The sequence below is a fragment of the Eumetopias jubatus genome, unplaced genomic scaffold, assembly GCF_037043125.1.
Source record: "Eumetopias jubatus isolate StellerSeaLion01/CBP00866 unplaced genomic scaffold, mEumJub1_p1.0 scaffold_17, whole genome shotgun sequence".
NCBI lineage: Eukaryota > Metazoa > Chordata > Mammalia > Carnivora > Otariidae > Eumetopias > Eumetopias jubatus.
In genome coordinates, this window is record NW_028274823.1 from 82,236,325 (window position 1) to 82,261,844 (window position 25,520).

The following is a 25,520-nucleotide window of genomic DNA, read 5'->3' on the forward strand; positions in this document are numbered from 1 at the left end:
CTGACTCAGGCCGGAGGTGACCGTTGCCTGAGAATATCGTCAAAGCCTTGCATCCTTATCCAGGAACGTTACTAAGCAATATGGCAGGCCCCCCCCCCCCCCCACCTCCCCCGGCCCCCTTCTCAGAATCTCCAAGCCCGCCAGAGTTCCCCAGCTCGGAGCATACGTGGTCTAGTTGGTGTGCTGGAAGCGGTGAGGCTCTGTGTGTGGGTGCAGCTCTCTGGTTTCCTGCCAGAAGTTTAAAATACCATTCACTCCCTTGACACAGATCCAAGAGCTTTCAGATGCTTTTTCCCTCTCTTGGATGGAAAGTGTGGCTTCCAGTGGTATGTTTCCCTTCTTTCTGTTACGCCCTGCAGTGGTGATGTGTAAGGGCAAGAGACACCGTCCCTGTCCCCTCGCACCGTCCGCCCACCCAAGCAGGGTCACTCTTCCCTGGAGGCACATTTTGCCCTGTTGATCTTCCCTAGTAGCACAGAGACCTTTCTTTAAAATAAACTCTATTCCTCTCCCATTGGCTCTGTTTTTCCGTCAGGTTCACAAAATACTCCTGACCCCCTAACCTTTACCTTACGATGCCTCCAACTAGGGAGAGCACTGGGACTTCTGAATAATTAGCGGAAGATTCAGTTTTTACAGTGTGTGCCGGCCCCAAAGCTCTAATGCAGTAAGAATTGGAAGAGGCTGGCTTCCTTCACTAGGTTGGGAGGGTACAGGGAGTGCCGTGGTGCCCCTGCAGTCATTTCCTTGCATTGCACTTGCACTGGTAAAGCACCCATGTGCTTTCGATTCCATCCCCTTTCACTTTAGTTCTTTCCAGAAGAGTCTTCTCTGCTAGAACTGGGAAAGAGAGCGGAAAAATTCACCAGGGTTCCAAAGTGGTGTCTTTATGAAATTCTGGACGCCGCTAGGTTCCTTGCTTCACCGCGTCCCCTTCCTTCTTAGACTGAGGTGTGCCCTCAGGAAGGTAGCTGGTTTCCTGCTTCTCTCCGTCTTGGCCTCGGACTCTTCACTGAACTCTGGAAAAGCTGCCATAAAGAATGAGTGGTCCCCTCGTCCCTGTCAGCAGCCTCCCACCCCACCCTGGACCTTCCGTCTTGTTCCGTCGTCCTCCAGAGAAGCCAGCCTCACAGCTTCGCCACCCTCTGTGAAAGCCCTCGAGCACTGCCTGTGGCTCCTGCGTTAGAGGAAATCTCTTATTATCAGTGAGGGTCCAGTGATGTGGACTCTCGGAGGGAGCCTGGCTCGATCGGCAGTGTGTTCTCAGCAGTAGGCGGACAGTTTAGGATATTTGCCCAAGCTTAGTGGAGCTTCTTAAGGTCTGTGCATGGGGAAATTTATCCCACCAGGGCACACAGCATGCCAGGCCAAGCCCACGGTCATGGATGCGACGTGGATGGGTTGTGCTGTGTAGACGTTCTCCCTGCTCTGGTCCCACCCCCAGGACCTCTCTCTGCCACTCCATCCAATTGCCGGCAAGCCCGAGCTTGGTTCGCGTTGGCGCTCAGAGAGTGCGCCTGAGTCATCAGCAAATCCAGCCAAGGTCCCGTGGCTATAAATAGTTGTGGTTTTTCTTGGTAAAGACAGGTCACAGCAGGAACTGTGAAAAAAAAACCAAAAAAACAAAATAAAAAACTCGGCCCAAACGTGCCACTCGTATATGGAGTTGCCAGAAATCCCGACTGGGGCCATCCTTCCATGACGGTCATTTGGAAATTGGGATTTTTTTAAGGAAAGGAACACAGGAGGGGATGAAACGTAAGCACAGCTTAGCAAAAATAATTAGTTAAGGACTCGTTAAGTCTAATTCTTTTGTAGAACAGGCTCTTGGAAGAAAGGATTCAGAAAACAATTTACATTCTGAAAATTTTCATACGTATCTCCCAGAGTAGAGAAGCTCATAACGGAACCTCCATATACCCAACACCCAGATCCAATAATTATCAAGACTTGGCTGCATTTGCTTCATCACATTTTTTTTTTTTGAAGTATTTTAAAACAAATGTCAGACAGTGTCATTTGATGGCTATATGCTTTCGTGTGCATCTGAAAATTTTGGACATTTTATGGATAACTTTAATGCTGTTGGTATAGTGAACATGCTCAATGGTAATTTTTTGGTATTGGCAATTATCAGTTCATGGAATATCTTGATTGTCTTAAAAAAGCCTTTTTTAAAAAATGGTTTGTATAAATTAGGAGCCAACATCTTTACATTTAGTTGCTGTGTCTCTTAAGTCTCTAATTCTAGGCAGTCCTTTCTCCCTTTCTTTCTCCCCACCATCCGTAACTCGGAGAGATCAGATGGGTAATTCTGTGGAATAGCCCACGTTCTGGATTCATCCGTTTGATTCGTTGTCTTGTCGATTAGCCTCTTTCTCTGCTCTGTTTCCTTCTCTAAATAGAAAGTGGGCTCTGGAGACCTGATTCAGTTTGGTCTCAGGTCTGTGGGCAGGAGGACTCCACGGGTAGAACATGACGGTTCCCGAAGCTGGACGGAAGAGGCCGGGGAGGCCGTGGAGGCTGGTGCCGCCCCTGGCCTGGTGGCCCAAGCCCAGGGAATCCAGTGGCCGGTCCAGGCTCGCTCGCCACCCCGGGAGCCGTGCCAGAGGGAGAGGGGGCACCGGAGAGGGGTCCCAGAGGCCAGCGTGGCTGCTCACAGCCCAGCCCGGGGCTCGTCGGTCAGGACTGAAAGGAGCCTCAGGAAGAGTCATCTGGTCTAGTGGCTCCATTCGGGGTCTCCCCAGAGCATTGCACGGTGAGGGGGCTCTCAGCCCTTAAAAATACAGGCCGAGTCGTAGGAAGAACGGAGGTCAGAGGCAGCATGGGCTTGCACCCCCCGCGGCCCCGCCGTGTGGCACTTGTGTGCACTTCTCACGGCCTCTGGGCCTTGATGGGCAGCACGGCACGGAGGACGCTTTCTGGGTCTGTCCTAAGGAGCTCTGCGAGTGAGTGGCGGTGACACGTCAGGGGCTCTGTGGGTACGAAATGCCACACGGAGGCAAGAAGAGAAGCTGGTGGCATGACCATGCTCCATCCCCTACGTCTGACCTGTCTGGTGACATTCATTTCCCAGGTCTGCGTATGGAGCTGAGCCGTACAAGACACCTTCTGTCTACGGTGCACTGTGAACTTGGTTCTGCCGTCCTGTCAGGCCCCATCGTTGGCAGGCTTAATTCTTCCCTTAAGGCCAGTACTCACACCCTGTGGCTTCTAAGAAAAGCGGTCCAGCAGGTCTGCAGGAGTAATTATGAAATTGTTCCCGTTGTTCATTCATTTGATGGCGGCGTGTGCTTCACCCGACAAGATGTCGTGGTCGTGGGAAATGAGGAGGAAGGAGAGCGGGCCTCCCAGCAGGTGCTCCTGCCACAGAGAGGAGCCACGGGCAAGCTGGGGTGTTCAGTTCCCAGCGGCGTTTCTGGGCCGCGCTTGTCCTATAGCCTGGTGGACGCGGGACGGGCTTCCAGCCGAGGCTGCCGAGCGTCTGATGCTGGGATTAGCCTGTTGAGCTCACCAAAGCGTCTCTGCAAGGAGCATGCAGGCAAACCAGAACACCCCCCCCCCTTGTCATCTTGGTCCCACTGCTTAGGATTCAGTTTTAAAAAATCCCCCAAACTGCAGAAATATTTGAGAATTCTTTAGTGTTCTTAGCTTCCTGTAAGAAAGCTTTTTCTAACTGTTGTAGCAAACTCCAAAAGGAGGAAAATAAAGAAACAACCTACTCTGGGCCCCCGATCCAGACAGCCAAAGGCCGACGGAGGAAATAACTTGCTGTTTTCAACTCTCATCTTAGTAGTTGCGGGAGTTAATCCGTGGCTCCGTGGCTCCAAGGTTTGCACACCTTGGAAAAGAGGGGGTTTAATTAGAGCAGGGACACTGCACTCTGTGACACTGTTTTCAGTGGCCTGATCCTCCTGCGCTGGGAAGAGCCCCCTGGTGGACAAGGGCTGTGTTTGCGTGGCATGGGGGTAAGGGCTCAGCGGGACAGGAAGTAGAGTCAGGACAGAAGGGCCTCCGTAGCCTCTCCTGCCGTCAGTCATCCTGAGTCACAGGCACGGCAGAGGTCGGAGCCCCTCCTGCACCCCGCAGGTGAGCGGTGCTGGCCCCATCCCCAGGCTCCCAAGGCAAAGGGCCCGCGCTCTTGGGGACCCCATGACCGTTCTGGCATGTTCTCACGCTCTCGGGGTGCAGCATGGTGTGTGGCAGGCCACCCTCCACACTGACCCGCTCTTGGTGGTGTGATTGGCTCCCGCCAACCTTACCAGCATTTCTGGTACCAAAGCAGCTTCACGTCGTTGCGTTCGAGTGTGTGGAATCCAAATTGTCCGTGCCTGATTTTACCGCATTTTCTGCTCACCTCCCTCCGGCCCCCCAGTTTCTTACCATCAGCGTAACCTGCCTTTTTGTTTGTTCTCACTTTTAACTGTTTCTTGCAAATAACTTCCAGGGCCTTCCCCATCCCGAAGCTCTTCTTCACCTTCCTCAGTCTCTCTCCATGATTCTCTTCCTTTTTCAGGGACAAAAAAGAAAAAATAGAAATGTGCTAAATTATTTTTTTCTCTCTTAAAAAGATTAATTTTTCCATTTTAAAGAAACTATACTTTTATTATAGATACATTGAAAAAATACGAAAAGAGGAAAATTTTTACCATCACTCCTGGTCCTATTTACTGTTGATGTTTCTGTATATTAGTCCTTTATGTATATTTGTCTTACATATTTCTGATCGTGCTTTCTGTACAGTTATTCCTGTTTCCTTATAGTTTAAGCTTGATATATGCAGTTTTATATGATTTTATAAACCTTAAACTTTCTAAATGGTGTTTTGTTGTAGTTTTGTTTTCCTGAATCTCAGGCTCCACACCCAGCCTGGAGCCCAACCGACGCTGGGCTTGATCTCACGAACCTGAGATCATGACCTGAGCGGAGATCAAGAGTCAGATGCTTAACTGACTGAGCCGCCCGGGCGCCCCCTAAATGATTTTATTGAAGGGCCATCACCAGGGAGACTCGCTCTCCTGGATTGTGAGGCAGGGAGATTGTAGACGATGCACAAGCAGGTCGATTGTTTCATGAACAAGCATTTCTAGAGAACCTTCCCTGTGTAGGGTAAATCTTGAGGATTCACAAATCGATATCATGGGTGTCCCCCTCCTGGGCACCCGGATGCCATGACAGACATGTGACCCAGCAGATTGCTCTGACTTGCTGAGTCCTGCCCGTGGCGGCGCCCCCAGAAAGTGGCAAACACCGCTGGGTGTCGACTGTGCCAAGGGGATGCCGTCTGAGCCAGGTCTCGGAGGGACGAGTGGGAGTTTGCCAGGTGGATTCGCGGAGAAGAAGAGTCGGGAGAACAGGAAAGGTGTCGAGGGGGCCGGGGGAAGGGGGCGACCCTGGGCGTGGCACCCTGTGGCGAGTGGCCGGAGCTAAAGGCAGAGAGGCACGTGTGGGCTGCGTCTCTGTTGTGTGCGGGAGGGAGGCGGGTGAGGCTGCACTGCTGTGGTGGTGTGGACCGGGCAGAGAGGGCCGTGTTTGGGGGGCATGGGGAAGGGCACAGAGGTTTTCAGCATGGCCGCAGCCATCTGGTGTGAAGAGGGGACCGGAGTCAGAAAGCATCCACTAGGCATTCCAAGGAGCCTCGGGGGTGACGATGTAGGAGTCTCCGTGAAGCATTATCCGTTGTGTCACCGTGCAGGCGGGTGGTCGATGGGACTCGCTTCCTGAGGGACGCGTGCAGGAGCTGCCTGGACACCGCAGGCCAGGGCGTTCATTCAGAAGCTGTATTTCCTGCTGGAGAGGTTCCCGCTGGCCAGGTTTGAGATCACTGGAGTGTCCCAGTGAAAGAATGGCAGTAATTAGTAAAAAAACCTTTTAAAAATTAGTGTTAAGGGCGAAAAAGGTCAGCTCCTAGATGGAAAAGAAATGTTAGAAATAGAAAATCACCATTGGGAGCGACTCCAGTGGTAATTCTAGCAGGAACCAAGAACGGGTCCCAAGGCCACTAGGTGAAAGGTTGGGGGCATCATATTTACATATGTTAAGAACAACACAGATTGCTGATGAACTATGCAGGGGCAGAGGTGTGTGTTCAGTGGCGAAATCTGGCAGGCGCTCCCACAGCCAAGTGACCAAACCAGTCACAGGACAAATGGTATCAGATGCCCTTTGATGTGATGTGCTAAGGAGGACACACATTTCTGTAATATTCCTGCCACTCACGTTGAATTTGACTTTGAGCACAAAGAAACAATCCGCTAAAACCAGATTGACGGACATTCCGTACAGAAATTAGACCGGACTCTTCAAAAATACCAGTGTCCTAAATACAAAGACTGGGAAACAGAAAAATTAAGACTGTGTCACATAGCCTCGAGATGTGTCCCCTGGCTGGACCCTGGATCCGGGGCGTAGACGCTATAAAGGACGTGCTGAGACCTTCGGGAGCCTGAGTCAGGATGTCTGTAAACTGATCCTCTTGCCTCCTTGTTACACATTGAGGAGTGTGGCGATGGAAGACGGTGTCCTTCTACATATGGGGTGAAGCATCCTAGTATATCCCACTTGTTCTCACGTGGTCCAGGAGAGAAGAGAGGGAGGAAGAAGCAAATGTGGTGAAATGCTGATAATTGATGAGTCCAAGGGAAGGGTCTGGGGGTTTCATTATTCAGACGATCCCTGCCCACGGTCGCTCCACTTAACGGGTTTTTGAGTCTACCACGCTGGGAAAGCGATGCGCATTCAGTAGAAGCCATGCTTCAGATTTCGTGAATTTTGGCTCGTTTCCTGGGCTAGCGGTCCGTTCTGGTGAGGCTGGAGCCGCAGTGCCCGGGCAGTGACTGTGCTCCCTCACTTGGGTACCGTCCTCAGTACAATACGTGAGACAGTCAGCCCTTGGTCATAAAGTGGGCTTTGCGTCACATGGTTTTGCCCACCTGTGTTGGGCATGTTAAAGTCAGCAAGGCCATGAGGTGAGGTGGGTTGGTTATGGTCAATGCATTTTTGACTTAGGATATTTTCAACTCACTATAGGTTTATTGGGCTGTGACACCATCATAAGTCATAGAGGAAGAGCTGTGCTCTGTAGATCTAGAAGTTTCCTAACAAAACTGAGGGAATTTTTTTTTTAAATTTTTCCTTCACGAACAGGTAGTGCAAATGGATCTCTCAACACTTAAAGCAAAGATAATTTTGTTAAAAGGTAATCATGCTTTTCTGAAATGCTAGATTTCTTTAATGGGACAAGTAAGAACATGGGTGAATGGAAATCCATAGCCGACTTTGAGATTTCATGAAGCTTTGATAAAGTCTCCTTACTAGAGGCTGTGAAAAAAATTACAAAGTTTTTACTGGGGGGAGGGAGGCTGAGGTTGGGGATTAGCGCTTGATTGCTGATAATTGTGGCGGTAACCCTTCCCCCAGAAGAAAGAAGAATGGATGGATGCGTTTGATAACGGAGAGGTGCGGAGAGCCAAAGCCTTTGGAGCTTAACGGAGGGAAAGGTCTTTTTTAAAGTTGCATATATGAGTTCTTTTTTTTTTTTTTAAAGATTTAGTTATTTATTTGAGAGAGAGAGAATGAGAGCGATAGAGAGCACGAGAGGGAAGAGGGTCAGAGGGAGAGGCAGACTCCCCGCCGAGCAGGGAGCCCGATGTGGGACTCGATCCCGGGACTCCAGGATCATGACCTGAGCCGAAGGCAGTCGCTTAACCAACTGAGCCACCCAGGCGCCCGCATATATGAGTTCTAAGAGGATGTACATCGTGAAGTCTCTCTACTTAAGAGCAGTTGAGGTGGACACGGTATTTGTGGATGAGGCAAAACCTGCCCAGGAATGAGGCAGTTCCCACGTGGAGGAGTTGTTCAGAAAAGTCTCTGGTGACCACGGACGAGAATCCGTGAGGGCTGCGTGTTCGGAGAGCACACCCCAGATTTCACGTGCTGGGTGCCAGGCATGGAGTTCTCCCTGAAGGGCTTGGGGGTTGGGGTGCTGCCTTAAGTTGGGTCAGCACTTTATAATGTCTGCAGTCACTTCTTCCAGAGACCATCTCACTTCAGGCGGTGAGGGCTGAGGGCGAGGAAAGGTGGTTCTTGCCATCCTACAGATGAGAGACATCTGCAGCTAGAACGGACAGAGCACCCCAGACGCTTCACCCTGACCTGGGGCTTGGGTTGGGTGTGGGTTCATCGTTGCTCCTGTGAAAGCAGACCTGGAGACATTTTGGAGCATCTCTCCGACACGGCACAGTACAAAGCAAGGGAAGTGAAAGTCAGGTCGAAAACACCTTGCTTGAGAAGGCAGAAAATGTACACTCGGTGTGTGAAAGAGTTCCGTGAAAATAACTTTTCTAGAAATGGGGAAGTTTGATTGAAAAGGAAAAAAAAAACACTCGGGAGTAAGGGATCGTTCGTGAACCCTGCTGTGCACCTGCGTCTAAATGCCATGTGTGAGATGGGTGGGATTTGGTGAGAACACCTGCAGCCTGGAGGTAACGTTCGGCCCCCGTCACTTGGGCAGACGTTTGCAACAACAGCAGGCTCTCTGTTGGGGTGCAGAGGCTGCAGGCTTGCTTGGGTGAGAGGAAGAATCTGGATCTAATCCCCCTGATTCACGGTGCGAAACAGAAAGAGCCTGTTTATTTGCTTCTCTTTCAAATGGCCATCATAACGGCTGCACCAACCACCTGACGGCCTTGGGAGGAGAGGACGAGATAATTAATGGGAAAACCGTTGAAAAGGCTGGAGTCTCTGTACGAACGAAAGCCGATGTTTTCTTCCATAAGACCACCGGGCCACTGCCCTTCCACTGCCCGGTCAGGTGAGAGTAAGGAGGTCTGAGAGCCGGTGAGGGGCACAGGTGTGCAGGCCGCTGGCCGCTGTGCTCCCCAGAGCATCCTCAAGCTTGTAAACACACGACCTGTCCCCGTGAGGGCCTCGGGGTCCCACGGAAGGGCGTTTTCGTGACTCGTGTTAGTTCTTACGTACCCGTCATCAGTTTGGAGGGCCGGATGCCAGGCGAAATTCGGGGAGTGGCAGAGTCCTGCTGTGGGAGTTGAAGATGAGGGGTGACCGCAGTGTATAGTGTGTGCTTCTCAGCGGCAGGCTGCCCAGCACGTGATCGACACGGGGTTCCATGGATCCTTCTGCCCCTCGATGCCAGGTTCCTTAGCGGGTGTAGACTGTGGTCTGTGTGTTTCAGAGCAGTTCTCTGGGCATGGCCTAGACAGATGAGAGCGAATTATCTGTGTGGCAGTGAGACTGTTCTTCAGCAATACGACAAAATGTTCCTTGCCCTGGTGGTAGTAGGTGATTCATTGAATGAGTGAATGAGTGTGTACTTTGAGAGATGCCTGGGGCATGATAGCAGGACATTACCTCTGTGAGGTGTGAGGCTGCTCAAGGAAAAGTTACTTTATATGTATCCATCTTTATATATATAAATTTTTTTTTTTTGTAATAAACTGAAGGCTCCCCAGTTTCTAACTGTTCTGGAGTGGTCCGTGGTGTTAAGCCTCTCCTGCCCGGCCTTGTTCTTGCTTAAGCGATTTGGCCAGTTTACTTAATTTCTCAGCTGTTCATTAGATATTGAAGAAAATAGCTTGATTTTTACCAAAAACTGACTTTTCTGTGTCCCTAGGAGACCATAATTCACATAGTGGTAGAGATCTGAGAGCTCCTGTCACAGCTTTGTAGTGTCCACTGAGAATGTGATCACGTGGATGTCCCCCCAAATATATCTGCTTTCAAAAATGAACAATCAAAAGCCTGCTAATGGGGGTGGGGGGTGGGTTATAGCCCGTTCCAGTGGAGGAAGCACACTCCATGCTGTTTCCCACTGAATGCAAGTCAGAAACACTAGATAGAATGTATGGAGGGGTGTTTAGAGGACACTAAAAAATAGTAGCAGGCAGACTGGGGAAGGAAACCAAAATGAGAAGTGTGAGAGAGAAGCCAAGAGTTTCCTGTTTTTTTTCTTCCCGTATGTCCTGCCTGCACTCCAAGGCAACCTGAATCCCAGAACTGCGGACTTCCAAGGCAGTCCCTCCCTTTCCAGCCCAAGGAGCAGTAATGGAAGTCCCTTTGGGACAGAGACTGGGAGAAATCCTGCCAACTTCCATACAAACCCTGTTAACATGTGGAATGTACATTCTAGACTCTTTTTTAAAAAGCATAGTTAATTATACCACATGTTTTGTGTTGTCCTCAAGAGGAGAAAATGTTTATGATATAAGCTTACTGCACAGGCATTGTGAACTTATTTTTTCATAATTTATTAAGCAATAATGGGGCGCCTGGGTGGCTCAGTCAGTTAAGCATCTGCCTTCGGCTCCTAGTCATGATCCCAGGGTCCTGGGATGGAGCCCCACATTGGACTCCCCACTTAGTGGGGAGTCTGCTTCTCCCTCTCCATCTGCCCTGCCCCTTCTGCTCATGCTCTCTCACTCTCTCAAATGAAAAATAAAAAATCTAAAAAAAAAAACAACACCCCAAAACTGTAGCCTAGTTCAGTACATTTGAACCCCTGTAGTGTGAGTCCAGTGCACCCCCTCAGTTCCAGTTCAGTACATCCCAGAGCTATTTCCAGGGACTCCTGGTGTTTTCAGAACGGGCGGGGCCTGGGCTTTGAATAGCAAAGGAACAGCTAGTTAATATCATCCCTGGGTAGATGGTTTCCAGTTTGTTGCCTTTATAAATAATATTACGGTGTTTGTACATAAAGCTTTCTTTCCTATGTGGGGTCCTTTCTTTGAGGTAGACTTCTAGGTCACAGGCTGTGCTGTTGAGGTTGCTGTTCAGTATTGATGATGAGCTTTGCCGGGGATTTTGCCAATCATAATAAAGCCATGACTCCCCAGGCTGTAGGTGAGGGGCTTGAGGGTCAGACCCGTCCAGCCCCCTGGGGTCACACAGCCAAGTGGCAGAGGCCTCAGCTGTCCTCTCCCTGCCCCCCTGGCAGCTTCCTCCAGTGTGCCCCCTCCTCCTAAGGGAGCCACTTTGAGGAGATGGGCGACCCTGTGCCTGCCTCCCCCCCCGCCCCCAACCCCCGGCGGCCAAGGGAACAGTGAGCTCCTGTCAATGTCCGTTTGTATTTCTGTTTGTTTGACACAGTCTCTACCTCCAGTTGCTCATATCCTTTGTCCGCTGATAAATTTTGTTTCCCACGCTGGTCTGATTTACTTGATTGACAGGTGTGGTGCACAGGAAAAAGATGGTAACTTGTTTCTGCTCAATTGTTTTGCGATTTGTCTTGTACTTTGTTTGCTTTTTTAAACATAATTAAAATTTTTTATGCGGCCATCTGTCTTCTTTTCCCACTTTCCACTGAAGCTTAAAGAGACTGCTCCCCTTGCAGAGATTTGACTGACATGAAAAGTTTTTAAAAGAAAGCTTAGGAGTTTTAAGGGCACTTATAAGAAATGCAGCATTGATTTCTGGCTATTTTTTTTTTCTCGATGCTATGTTTACCTTGTAATTTCTCCCTCCTCCCTACACGCACAGGTTCCCCATGAATATTTTCATGCTAAAACGGGAGGGCAGGGCGCCTGGGTGGCTCAGATGGTTAAGCGTCTGCCTTCGGCTCAGGTCATGATCCCAGGGTCCTGGGATCGAGTCCCGCATCGGGCTCCCTGCTCCTTGGGAGCCTGCTTCTCCCTCTGCTTCTCTCTCTCTCTCCTTCTCCCTCTCTCTCTCCCTCTGTCTCTCATGAAATAAATAAATAAAATCTTAAAAAAAAAACCGGGAGGGCAAATTATGGGGTGATGGTGCCTGAGAATAGCATTTCTAGTGCAAAAAAAAAGAGTTTTAGAAGGACAATCTGAAATAACATAAAATGAAAAGCTACCTAAGTTTTTTTTTTTTTTTTTTAAGATTTTATTTATTTATTTGACAGAGAGAGACACAGTGAGAGAGGGAACACAAGCAGTGGGGGTGGGAGAGGTTCAGAAGCAGGCTTCCCACCGAGCAGGGAGCCCAATGCGGGGCTCGATCCCAGGACGCTGGGATCATGACCTGAGCTGAAGGCAGACGCTTAACAACTGAGCCACCCAGGAGCCCCTACCTAAGTTTTTTTGCCATCATTTTCTTCTTTATCCATTGTTATGCTAGAACTGGGCCAAACTTTCAATTTAAACCTTTAAAAAAACTTTTATCATGTATATACATGTATACAATTGAAAATATAAAATGGTTCTGCAGAAGCTATTACGAAAAACATTAGCCCCCCAACCCTGACCCAACTCCAGCCTACGTCCCTAACTCACTTTCAGCTCTTTTAACTGAATCTAGTGGTGTTTACCTTCCTATCTTTTCACTTTTTACAGGTGTGTGTGTGTGTAAGTGTGTAAGTGACATGGCAGTTCTATTTATTTTTCTGATGGAAATCTTAGTGATGTCCTACAAGGAAGGCCAGAACTGAGGGTCCTTGATGCCCCAGCCCCAGTTCGGTGCCTTTTCGGCCCCACCCTGTCCCACCACAGGCCGTCACACTTCCTGTTCCCTCTTCCCAGTCTAGTTTTCTGTTCTGATTTAACTCCATACTCCGTGCTTACATTATGAGTTTGTAAATGCCCTTTGTAGCCAACTCATGTTGTTTCCTGTGATTGCTTTTCTGCACAGTATTTTGTTTCCTGTAGAGTTAGTGATTGCCTTGCTTTTTGCTTTCTTAGTTGTCTGTGTGCGCACACATTCATCCCCATGTGGTGACTCTTTTATTCAGTGCTCTCGGGGGCAGTGGCCTCTCTTGGTGGCACCTCCTCCAGGGCGACCCTCCTGCACACCTACTCGCCCCCTTCACTGTCCACCCTGGGCTCTCCCTTCATTGGCATCCTCGCGGGTCCCGTCTCTTCTTTTTTCTGCGTTTACTCCTTTGCTTTACAGAGCATACCCTTGTAATTCCCTGAAAACAGGAGTACACAGGTGGTAAATATTGTGAAATCTTGTGTGTGTGAAAATGGCTTTAGTTTACCTTTATTGTAGGGCCAGTTAGTAATGTGGCTGGGTATAGGATTCTAAGTTGGAAATCATTTTCCCATAGAATTTGGATGCATTCTTCCAAAGCCTTCTGTTTTCCTGTATTGTTTTTGAAAAAGCCTGACTCTTGATCCTTTGTATGAAGCTTGTTTTTAATTTCTAGAGGTGTTGGGGTCTCCTGCTATGTTCACTGACCTTCTGAATGTGAACATCCATACCCTCTCTGTGGTGTGTTCAACCCACCATCCTTAAGTAGAAATCTGGATACGTTTTTTTAAAGGGAGATTGTAATAGAACATGTATTTCCCAAAGCCTGGAATATCATCGGTGAGATGCTGAAAAGGATCATGGTGATTAAATTGGGCAGCTAATCAGAACTTTAAAAGTGTGCTGACAAGCATAAAATACAGACAGGCACACATTTCGTTTGACAGAGCAAATAAGAATTGCAGTGAGTAGTTTAAGCCACTTACGAGTCCAGTGTGTGGCCCAGATGTGTGTCAGAGACACGTAGATTTATTTATGAACTTTTCTCACTCTTATTAAAAGGGAAGAACATGCAGTTCTACCCACATAATAATTTCAGAAGACTGAAGGCACATCCACCTCAGTCCCTTGTCTCGGTTCGGTCGCCGAATATCACAAACCAGTCTTCTCGCAATTGACTGCTCCAGTCTCCGGCACTTCAGCTAAGTTAGTGAAAGAGTTGTCCCCAAGCTGAGCACTGGAAGTTTTCCTAGATATTTTTTCCAAATTGGCTCTGGTAGTAAATCAGTCAATGACTCTTTCTCTATCAGTGTAATTTTAAAAGCTGGGTTAGTATCTGCTGAAATGTGCTATAGAAAGTGCCAGCATCGAAGGAACGTTCCGAGGCCACATGCTTCATCTCTAGGACCAGACCCCTTCTGAGCGCTGTCCGAAGAACGGTGACCGTTGAGCGGCAGACTTCACGGTGGGGTCTGATGTATCTCAGCATGAGCCCGTGAAGGCAGAACACTCCCGTGCTTCTCCTCCGTGCTCATTGCCCACACCGAGCACTTCTCTGGCCAGATGTGGGGAATGCACTGTGGTACTGGCTCCCTGGGGACAGTATCAGATCCCAGAGGCTAAAGGCTCCGTGTCACACTGACTGTCCCCACCTCCTGCTTCAGACACCAGTCCCAAGTCCGGGTTGTCCCCAGGCTTCTGACCCCCCCAGCTATAAATTGGAGGTTCCTGTGACCCCTCCTCAGGTTGATTAATTTGCTAAATGTTGCCCGCAGAACTCAGGAAAACATGTTACTTACTAGATTTCCACTGTATTCTAAGAGGATATAACTTAGGGCAGCCAAATGGTTGAGATGCGCCAGGCGAGGTGTGTGGGAAGGGGTGCAGAGCTTCCGCGCCCTGTCTGGGTGCGCCCCTCCTCCCAGTACCCCCCATACCTCGACTCTTTCACCACCCTGGGAGCTCTCTGAACCTTCATCCTTTAGGATTTTTGTGGAGACTTCATTACGTCAGCGGGATTGATGAGGCCGTCGGCCATGGGTGATTGACTCAGCCTCCAGCCCCTCTCCCCTCCCTGGAGGCCCAGCCCCCTGACGACCTGGTGGGTTCTGCTGGCATCCAGCCCCCATCCTTTGGGGCTTTCCCAGACGCAGCTTGTTAACAGGCGCTCAGGTGTGTTGAAAGGGCCTTGTGAGGAATAACCAAAGAAAGACACCTTGATCTCAGGAAATTCCCAAGGTTGTGCCAGCAGAATGAAATCAGAGACCAAGTATATATTTCTGATTAGAAATCACCGTATCAGAAAGCTTAATTCTGAATAGTAGTAGTCTTGGCGCACTTCCGTGTGGGCCAGTAACGAATCTTGTCTTCTCTTTTCCCATCAGCTTTTTGGAGACTGGGAAGCCCAACTGCGGAGAATAATGAAGCTCATCGCTGGCGGTGGCCTGTCCATCACTGGTTCTCACAACATGTGCGGGGACTATCTGTACAGCGGCCACACGGTCATGCTCACACTCACCTACTTATTTATCAAAGAGTGTAAGTCCACGGCAGCCTTCCATGACATCTGCCATGTCCCCCGGTCTCTGCGGAGTCCCCTGCAAGAGGGCGGCACCTCCTCTCCCCACTGCGCCCAGACACGGGGGCCCCCGGAGTGACCCGTGTGTGTGTGTGTGTGTGTGGGTCTGTGTGTGTGGGTCTGTGTGTGTATAGGGGGTGGGGAGTGACTTGTTCCCTCAAGTGTCAGCGTAGCATGTGGGATGTGTTAGAGCTCCTGGAAGGAGCCAGAAGGAAATCTCCTAAGACCACAGGACTCCGGCGTCAGGCCTGGTAGGATGTGATCATAGACCAGGTGTTTTCAAGTTCCTGGCCCTCTGCCCTAAGCCGCGGGGACAGAAGGGGCTCGGTGATGTGGGCTCAGGGACACTAAATGAGGCAGACACTGAACGGGAAATTCCCTTTAAAAAAATGTACTTAAAATATTTTATTATGAGACACACAAAAAATAATACTAAATATGCCCCTGTCCACTGCTCAGGCTTAATAGTAGCATTTGCTGTGTCTGTTTTGCTTAACCCGTTAAAAAACAAATGAAATGTAACTAGGTGATTAAGGCCTTTCATTCCTTCTCCTTCCATTTTCCTGCGTCATGTCCATGCATGTTTTGGTGCTTGTGTGTCATGGTGTGAGGGTTTGTCAAATCTACATAACGGTATTATGTTCTCTATAGTCTTCCGGCTTGTTTTCTCGCGGATGATGTTGGTGAGACATGAGGCTCTGGCCCCTTGTAATGAACCCCAGGTTATCTTTTCTCCTTGTAGAAAACGCAGTTGTCCTCAGTATTTTACTGTTAAAAACAGTCTCGATGAGCATTATTCAGGCAGCTTCCATGAAGAATAGTGCGTAGACCCGGGCTGTCGGTACCTTGGAAGAGGGCCGCACACATTGCAGTCGGGACGTGTCTTGGGAGTGAGCGTGTGGCACCGTCTGGAAGGTCGGTGTGGTTGGGATTCAGAGCGGTGGTAGTGATGAGAAGTCACAGATGAACTGTTAAGTAGGAACCAGATCATGGAGCGTGCCTGAGACCGTGAGGAGTCTGAACTTCCATTCTCTCAGAGACGGGGCCATGCCGTGCCGTTCCTCCTCCGGAGAAGGAGGAACCCCTGCGGGGGCAGGTGCAGGATGGGTGGAGGGGGCCGGGCTGGAGAGCAGGGTGAGAGTGGGGGGCTGGCTGCTGCCGTAATCCAGGGAAGACGTGGGGTGGCCTGAACCACCGTGATGGTGTTGGCGTCGGCAAGACGCGGAGGGAATGGAGAGAGGTCCACAAACAAGAGTCCGCCGAGAGCAGGGCTGACCGGGAGCACAGGAGACAGCTGAAGACTGAAGGCTTGAAAGCCCAGTTTTGGTCTTTTTTTTTTTTTTTAAGATTTTTATTTATTTGACAGAGAGAGCACAAGCAGGGGGAGCAGCAGAGGAAGAAGGAGAAGCAGACTCCCCCCTGAGCAGGGAGCCCAACGCGGGACTCGATCCCAGGACCCCGAGATCATGACCTCAGCCGAAGGCAGACGCTTCACTGACTGAGCCCGCCAGGTGTCCCGGGCCAGTTTTGGTCTTAAACTAAGATAGGGAAGACAGGAGAAGAGGAGAGGTGCTGCAGGGCACCGGGAGAAGGAAGTGTAGGTGTTCTTCCACTCGTACTTGGCATGTGACCAAGTAGAGTGAATTCTAACAGTTTCTGTTCAGAACTGTCAGGGTGCCATCTTGCCCTTGTGCTGGGGCGAGCCGGCCGTGGCGCTGGGGGCTACGCAGGCCCGGTGCAGCCGGCTGGGGGAGCACTCCCACCCCCTGCTGATTGTACTGCAGTGGGGGCTAAGCCTTGTCCTTGAAGGAAACCCAGCACGCCATGTCGGGAGACTGGGAAGACTGGGGTCACAAGCGTGGATTTTGAGTCCTGGTGCTACCACGAGCTCTGTGACCGTGGGGACCACCTTTAACCTCTCTAAGTCTTGGTTCCCTCATCTTTAGAATGAGCTACTGGTACCCACCCTGTGGCTGAGGGAGAGGTGGTAGGAATGAAAACAGATGGCATACATGGGCTCCCGCAGAGCTGCATGAGGAGGAATGAACAGTATCTGCTGTTGTTGTGTTGTTAGGGTGCAAATACAGATTCTCCTGGGGGTGGAATATAGAGTCCCCGCCCCTGCCCTGACCACTCCATTTAAAGCTGCACACCTCCCTTCCCCTTCTCTGTTTCTGATCCTGCTTCTCCTGTTCAACTTCTTAATTTTTCCTTGGCATTTAATACCTTCTAACATAGCGCATAATTTACTTATCTATTATAATTATTTTGTATTGTCTCTCCTCCATGCTGGGAAGGGATCTGCCAACAGGGTAGGTTCTTCACCTGTTTACTCGTTGTTCTCAGTAGCTAGAGCATCTCCTGTCCCAGGCACATAGAGATGCTTGATAAATACTGCTGAAATGGACGACTAGTTCTTAGACCCCTTGAGAATCCAATGAAAGTGTGAATTTCCTCCCCCTGGGTAGTAAGGATGGATCACATGCAAATGACATTCCTGTGTAAAATGTCAGACCCTCTTCAGCCCATTCTTCCAGAATACAAGGTGGGAAGGCCTGCATTCATAGAGATTTTGATGCTTCCCCGCCCCCTCCCCCCCCAGGGGGCTTCCACATGGAGGTATGGACAGGTGTTTATCTGACTCTGCCCTGCCTTTGAATGCACTTGGACCCAAATTCCTGGGCATCTGGATCCTTTCTTATTTCCATTTGAGAAATGGAAATCTCGAAGACTTTCAGATTAGCGTATGGGCACAGAGCTTGGAAAGCAAATAAGACAGTATCAATTATGACTGTCCCTGTATAAGGATCTCTAGACCAAAAAAAAGGTATTGATTTGTGTTTAGAGCATTAACCCCAAGTTATTTACAAGTAAATTGACTTAAATGTCAGTGGACAGTTTTGTGTGTGTGTGTGTTTTTTTTTAATAGAGCATGATGCATTATGCTGTCCGTTGCCCTTTTAAGCTGTATTTTATGATTATATGAATCAAGTAATAACCAAACATAAATTACAATCGCTGATAAAATCATAAAATAAGCTACTGCCATTCTTGCCTTGGTTACGTAGAAGCTAAAGCCCTTAGATTTGTTGCCCACATGACATGTTTCCAGAAGGAAAGGTCAGAGTCACTGGGTGCAGAAGCGGTCATCGAGGCGTGGTTGGGTGCCCTTAGAGGTGCCGGGATGATGGGGCTATGGTGAGTGTCTCGTCTTTGCAGATTCCCCTCGACGACTCTGGTGGTACCACTGGATCTGCTGGCTGCTCAGCGTGGTTGGGATCTTCTGCATCCTCTTGGCGCATGACCACTACACTGTGGACGTGGTGGTGGCCTACTACATCACCACGAGACTCTTCTGGTGGTACCACACGATGGCCAATCAGCAAGTGAGTGTCCCTCCTTGTGGGATTGCAGTGTCTCTTTCCCCTCGGCCCGGCGGTGCCCATGCAGCAGGGTGAGGGGGCGGGCCAACCGGCATCTAAGGTTGGGTTGTAAGCGAACAGGGAATGTGTGAGTGCAGCGACACGGACATAGCATCCTTCTAGAGCAAGGGCCGCCCTCCCACCGCCCCTGACAAATGTCTCGGCTGTGCCCACTGGCTGCACCCACCAGCTGCCTGGTCTCCATCCCCCCCCCCCCCCAAGCTGAGTCCTGAACGTCCATCGCAGAAAGTCACCGAAACACTGATTGAGGGATACATGTGTGGATGAGAGATGGAGTAAGGCCCCCGTTGTCCGTGCGCTCCTGGAATTGGCTTGTCTTTCTGCTGGGGTGTGGCCCAGTTAGCTAATGAACACAGAGTGGCCAAGTGCGTGTAACGGGGGCACGCAGGGCCCGTGGGGCGGGTCTGGGATCCTTTGCGAACTGGAATAAGGAATAAGGAAACCATCTAAACTCTAGGTGGAAGGTGGTTAGCAAAGCGTGCGTGTTCCTTTTGGGGCGCGGACAGTGGCTCCTTCCCCCTGACGTGGTTTTCCTGCCCTTGGTCTCCTAGGTGCTAAAAGAAGCTTCCCAGATGAACCTCCTGGCTAGGGTGTGGTGGTACAGGCCGTTTCAGTACTTTGAAAAGAATGTCCAAGGAATCGTACCTCGCTCTTACCACTGGCCCTTCCCCTGGCCAGTCGTCCACCTCGGCAGACAAGTGAAATACAGCCGCTTGGTGAATGACACATAACAGCCGCGCAAGGCCGGGGAGCGAGGAGCTGTCCGAAGTGCTAAGAACTCCGTGAGAGAAGATGCCATAAACAAACACCTCCCTGATCCTGTTCTCTTTCAAAAGTTACCTTGACTTAACCTATTGAGTTACCTGGTCAGCACTGTGATCTTTTTTTCTCTCCAAAGGACCTGCGTTGGACAACAATAAAGAAAATTTAACCTATCATGCACTGTACACATTTTCCTGTTCATAAGTTTGGGATTTCCATAACCTGCGACCACCATGTTCCTTTGTATATGATGCAACAGCATAAATGTAAGCTTTTATATCATCAGTTCTGGTCTTTCCAGGCACATCTGGAAATAAAGCGTATTATTTTCTTGGGAAAACATACTTTTCATATCTCTTGCCCCAAAGATTGGGCTGTAAGCCATTTTCTAGCAAATGTCTCTATGAAGGTTTCTAAGTACCTGAATGGGGTTCGATTCTGAAATCTTTCTACCTGTTGCACCGATATTCAAATAAAAATGACAGACACAGAAAGGTTCGGTAACTTTGGGTTTTGTAAAAATCAGCAGAGAGAGTGTGTCAAAAAGTGCAAAAAAAAAGATTCTGTTATAAAGTGATTTTCTAAGTATTTCCTAACTTTATTTTTCAAAATAATGTTATGAAAACCAAATTTAAAGATTTTTACATGTTGGAGAGAAAAGAGTTAAAATTTAAAAATGCTTCTTGGGAGAGAAATTTGTCTATGTTTCTAGTGCCTTTCTTGTCTTGATTGTATGGTCAGTAGGCAATCTTAAATGTTTTTATTTAAAATAAATATTCCATGGAAATATAAATGTATGTATACACTACTAAATTTTGCATTTATAGCTAAATTAAATCAGAAGACTGCTTATGGTTTTTAAATCGCTGTGAATTAAAGAAAGGGGGAGTTAATCAGAAAGTCAGAACCTGTTCCCATATTGTGAGCAGGTAGCAATGACACGTACCACTTAAATTATTTTATCACCTATTTGGTAGTTCGATTTTAACTATACAGTGAAAATAGCCATGAATACTTTGTTTTTAAAAAGAGAGTTTTGAAAATGATCACTTAACTAAAAAACGTGAAAGCTCTAAATTAGTTATCCATACTCTCATGACAATTTTGTTGGTGAACAACAAAACAGAGATCTATTTCTTTAAAATATATTTGTGCAGAAACTGCATGTAACTCTAAGTTTTACTCCTAACATGAGTATGTTTGGGGAAGTATTCTCTTCTATACTTGCCAATGTGGAGAACAAAATAGTTTTTTAAGAATGAAGAAGTATATATATCCATTCTGTATTTTACGCAGCAGAATTATCTTCCGTAGGGTTTTTTTGTGTATTCACAAGGTGATATTTGTATTGTAAAACAATAATGGTGAAGGAAATAAAAAGGCTTTTAAAATTTTGTTTGTTTTAAATATTTGTAAAGTTACTATTCCAGAGAGTATACTGATATCTTAACAGCTTATCTAGATCATAAATTAATCAAAATGCACTTTTTAATAAAACCTGATCCTTAAAAAATAAATGGCTGTTATTTCTAATGTGTTCACATCCTTCCCAGAAGTCGTCGACGAAGTCATTAAAGCAAATACTGCATTTTTGGACCTTCTTCCTTGGTTTTGTTTGAGACAGGGCCTCTGGCAACCCTGTTTCTTTCCCCTTAAGGTTTCTGAAGTTGTGCAAATGTCTTTTCAAAAATACATAAGAATTGAAAGTGAGTTGGATTCAAGCTACAGACCACATTGGCTAGAGATGTCAAGCCGGTGAGATTTCCTGCGTGGGGCTCTGGACGTGTGTCTCCATCAGATTGTGGGATGGCCTCTGGAGGCAAGTTGGCCAGAATTCTGGGACGGCCATTTCACTGGCACAGCCTTCCCCTGACCTTGACTATCGGACAGGTGCTGCGTATCGAAGGGGAAAGCAGCTTGAGTAACGAAAATGCAGTATGGGCACATGCTAAAAATTGGATCTTTTCTTCCTAAGTCAAGTGGTTTTCTTAAAAAAAAAAAAAATTAGTACTACAGGTTTGCATCCTACGTATGTCCTGAAGAAATTCGTGCCTGACTGCCCTGTTCATGAATGGACATACCCTGTGGCTCTCTGTCTGCAGATCCGGGAAGGACAGAGCAATCTCGTGTTCCGGAGAATCTAGTCCACTTGATGATGCCTGCCTGATTGAGGACATGCACTTTTTTGTCCTTTAGTTGGCTAAGACAAAGCCCTGGACAGCTCCTTTGTTGGGCTCTCTTTATGAGGAGGGCATTTTACGTGTATTATCTTGTTAACCCTCACAAAACCACAAGGTTAGTTACTACCCCGTCTTGCAGAAGGTGACTGATTGGGCTTCCGGTTTCCGCTGTCTCCCCAGCATCCCACACCCCCCAAATACTGTGAGTGTTCATAGATTGTACAGGAAGAGTCAGCCGTGGGAGAAATCGGTGCCTGTGCTGGAAAAGCCAAGTGGTACACCTCGTTATGAACTGAATAGTAGGCAATCCACATCATGAGGTGAGAGACGAGTTTTGCCAATTTCCTAACTGCTAAATGTTTTATTTGTATCCCAAATACCTAATTGATGTGATAAGTATCTCATAAACTTTATAAATATCACATAAAATGAGAATCCCTGTTAGCTTTAATTTGACCTTTGTTATACAAAAGTCAACCATGGAATTGAGTTAACTAGGGTATAGAATATGCTACTTGAATCCCTTGATACTGATTTTTTTTTTTTTAAAGATGTACTTATTTTAGAGAAAGAGTGTGCAGGGGGGATGGGCAGAGGGAGAGAGAATCGCAAGCAGACTCCCCACTGAGTGTGGAGCCCAACACGGGGCTTGATCTCATGACCCTGAGATCACAACCTAAGCCAAAAGCAAGAGTCAGACTCTGATGCTGATATTCTTTATTTTTCTCTCCCTTCGGTCAGGAAACTTACTTCGAGCAAATCCAGACTTGATACTCTGCTTATCAGCACCTTAAAGTTCTTCTCTGTCTGCTGGTTCAGCACGAGTCACAAGAAAATTAAGCAACCTGCTAGGTCCAGACTCCAGCCTTCAGAGGTCAGAGATGGGCGTGGTCCGTGAGGGGAAGTTGCACAAAACTGGAATGAGGGAGGGAGAGGGTTGGGATCGTGGGGAAAGTGGCAGGACAGTGCAGATGGCCGGGCCTTACTATCGGTGAAGACAGGGAGGGAGGGTTTATCACAAGAGCTAACACGTGTGTTGCATGTGTGAGAAATCCTTTATGTTCTCGGGTGTTGGCCTAGCACTGGTGTCATTTAGGGTCTAGCAATTGAGAAAGTGCATGCTATGGATTTAGAAATGCCCTTGAGAATTTGTGGTTTGCCAGTGACAGCGTACGTGTAACATCTGATCAACACGAACAGTACTTACTCAGCCATTCATTATTCCACCAACACATCATGGTTGGTGAGTGCAAAGACTTGAGAGTCTCTTGAGAATTCTTGGGACAGGTTTACTGAAGATTTGAAGACGGAGATCAATGAGACAGGCAGACTCCCATGTTTTTCAAAGTTAAAGAAGTAGGGAGTCCAAATTCAGAGGCCTATGCGAACTCCCGTGTCCTAGTTCCTGTCTAGGAAGGATGTCTAGGGTGTGGCTTGAGGGGCCAAAATGGCGTCCCAGATGAGGACAAGGGAAGGCTCTGACACCCAAGAGGGACCGGCTCTGAGTTCCCTCCAGCCCCCTGGTGGCCTAGAACTTCATGTGTTGTGATGCTCTCGTTAGATGCATACACATTAAAGGTGCTATGTCTTCTTGGAGGGTTGACCCCTTTACTGTTTTGTCATCTCTCTATTCCTGATAATACTCCTTGTTGTGAAGTCTGCTTTGTCTGAAATGAAAATAATGACTCCAGCTTTCTTCTGATGCGTGTTCGCATGGTATATATCCTTCTCGACCCCTTTATTTTTACCTCTCTGGATCTTTATAAAGTGGGTTTCTTATAGAATATATCGCAGATAAACAGCATCTTGTTTTTAATCTATTCTATGATCTCTGTCTTTTTAATTGGTGTATTTAGACCTGTCACATTTAAAGTGTAATTGATAATACGGTTGACCCTTGAACAATCCGGGTTTGGACTGAGCAGGTCCACTTACACGTGGGTTTTTTCAATAAATACAGTACTGTAAGTGTACTTTCATGATTTTCCTGATATTTTTTTCTCTAGCTTTAGTCTAAGAATACAGTATATAATACATATACAAAATATGTGTTCATTGTTACTGATAAGGCTTCTGGCCAACAGGCTATTAGTAGATAAATTTGGGGAGAGTCAGAATTTTTATGTGGATTTTCGACTCCCACCTCCCTTCCCCCCCCAACCCCAACAGCAGTTCATCTGAGTTACCATGTAAGGGTTCCTCATAATTTATGGCTTTAGTGGCTTCTGCTCCGTGCAAGGAGATCTCAGCTGTGACTCTGAGTGCACCTGTCTCTCCAGATTTGGAGGGTGGTGGCTGGATCCATTGACCCAAAAAAGTCATTTTTTGAAACATTTGTCCAGCCTTTTCTAGTTGTAAGGATGGGAATGGTGACTTGACTCCAAAGCCCTTTCATGTTAAAGGTGAAACCAGAAGCCCTTGGTGACCCAGTTTTGGTGGGTCATTTATTTGACCAAATAAATTCATTTATTTGGTCAAATTTGGCCATTTATTTGACCAAATAAATTTGGAGGACAATGAATAAGCTGTTACCTGTAGAGTACCTTTAATGGCTGGACATACAAATTTGTGTCCTAATGACAATTGAAGACCTAAAAATAGAAATGGCTGTTAGAGTCCGTTTTAATGACTTCTAACTCTCAACACACCGGGTGTCCAGAAGAACGTGAAGACAGTTAGCACTGGATTGGGGAACGGAGGGGGCGCATTCAGGTATCTTAACTGCAAGTTTACTTCCTGGAGCCTTTAATTTGCTCTCCCCCTAGAGGACCTAGGCTGCAGCCGAGCCCCAAAGCCAACCCAAACTCCAGAGGAACCTGAATGACTTTCCCTCTCCTTCTTTTTTTCTTTGGACTGCTCCCGTGGCTAGTTTCCTGAGAGCCCTGTGGCATATCCCAAGCTGGTGCCTGGGAAAGATCTGGTTAGTGACAAGTAAGACATTGGTTAGTAACAAATATGATTGCTTACGAGGAGCATCAAAACATTACAAGAAAGTGTCAGGTGCCTACCGTCCAGAATGCTTGGTCTATTTTTGCCAGAGGGTTTACAGTATGTTCTGTTGGGTTAGTTGGTTTTTTTTCTTCTCAGTCCCTCTCTTTTTGGCTTGGACTAAGATAAATTCTAAATAGTTTAACTCAGTGGCTTATTGGCGCTTGGGATCTGCTCCCCTGGCCAGCTCTGTGTTGGGAGGATCTGGTATTGTTTTCATTGCTTCCTGCCGATAGTATTCATCAGCACGAGAGGAGAAGCCAAAGGATGTTTCGGCCAAAGCATTCTGTGTTTAATAAAGAGCCTGTGACTGCAGAAAGGCACACAGCGGGTTTTCCATGGGTGATGTGTAGCCATGCTCCCTGATATCTTAGGATGTTTCAGGGGGGAAAGAAATCTTTTGGGAAAAAGCATGATCTGTTACAATGAACGTTTGTTTGGAAGGCTTCTCTGAAATCCTTGGCTTTGAGTTTCAAGAGGCCACAGTCCAGTCGTTGCCAGGCTTATGGGAAGCGTGTTCATTGCCAGTCTGAGTGGTCCCCGGAACCTTCTGACCTCTGGCTGTGTTGGGCCATGACAGTGGCCCCTGGTATGGGTAAGCAGTGAGGATGCAGTGTGTTTGCAGCAAGCTTCCTTTCTGCAGACGCTCCAATGAGCCTAGCAGGTTCGGTCCAGCCTGGAGGCGGGCAGACACACTTGCCTAGGCGAGTACTAGCTGCCTTTCTCTGCGGGTTCCAGGGGCGGGCACGTAAAACAAATGACGAGAAGAGGAGCTAGGTCCAGTTGGGGTTGCTGGCACACGTCTGCCCTGGAAGTGTCGCTGGCCTGGGAGGTGGGTGCGTACTGCTGTGCTTAGGAGCTGAGCCCAGATGACCGCAGAGCTTGATCTCTACGCCCCTGTGGCTTGCTGGGGCCGCTCCAAACCCTGGGGCCGAGTGGCTGCCAAGTGAGGTTTCCCCTGGGGCTCCCGGTTCCTGAGCAGAGAGAAGCAACTGCAGGAGGGCAGAGGGATCCAAGCAGGGAGTCGAGCCAGAAGGTCCTGTTCTGTGTTCTTGTACAATCCCTGCTACCCACTGCACCTGGCACACAGCAAAAACGGTTGGGGTGGGGGCTGGG

General features: G+C 48.2%; 2 protein-coding genes across 11 annotated transcripts in view; both read left to right on the forward strand.

Annotated features, from left to right (window-relative positions):
* The window catches only part of SGMS1 (sphingomyelin synthase 1), a 266,257-nt gene extending 245,504 nt beyond the window's left edge, over positions 1 to 20,753 (forward strand). For all 10 annotated transcript variants that reach the window (XM_028104479.2, XM_028104476.2, XM_028104477.2 and 7 more), the window contains 3 exons: positions 14,838 to 14,991; positions 18,251 to 18,417; positions 19,026 to 20,753. In XM_028104479.2, coding sequence (XP_027960280.1) covers positions 14,838 to 14,991; positions 18,251 to 18,417; positions 19,026 to 19,205 — 501 coding nt within the window. In that variant the 3' untranslated portion in view covers positions 19,206 to 20,753. The remainder of the gene's footprint in view (positions 1 to 14,837; positions 14,992 to 18,250; positions 18,418 to 19,025) is intronic.
* Positions 20,754 to 22,045: 1,292 nt separating this feature from the next.
* Positions 22,046 to 25,520, forward strand: part of ASAH2 (N-acylsphingosine amidohydrolase 2) — a 114,613-nt gene continuing 111,138 nt past the window's right edge. Inside the window, exon 1 of the mRNA XM_088019965.1 lies at positions 22,046 to 22,290. The gene's annotated coding sequence lies outside the window, so the exon portion shown is untranslated. The remainder of the gene's footprint in view (positions 22,291 to 25,520) is intronic.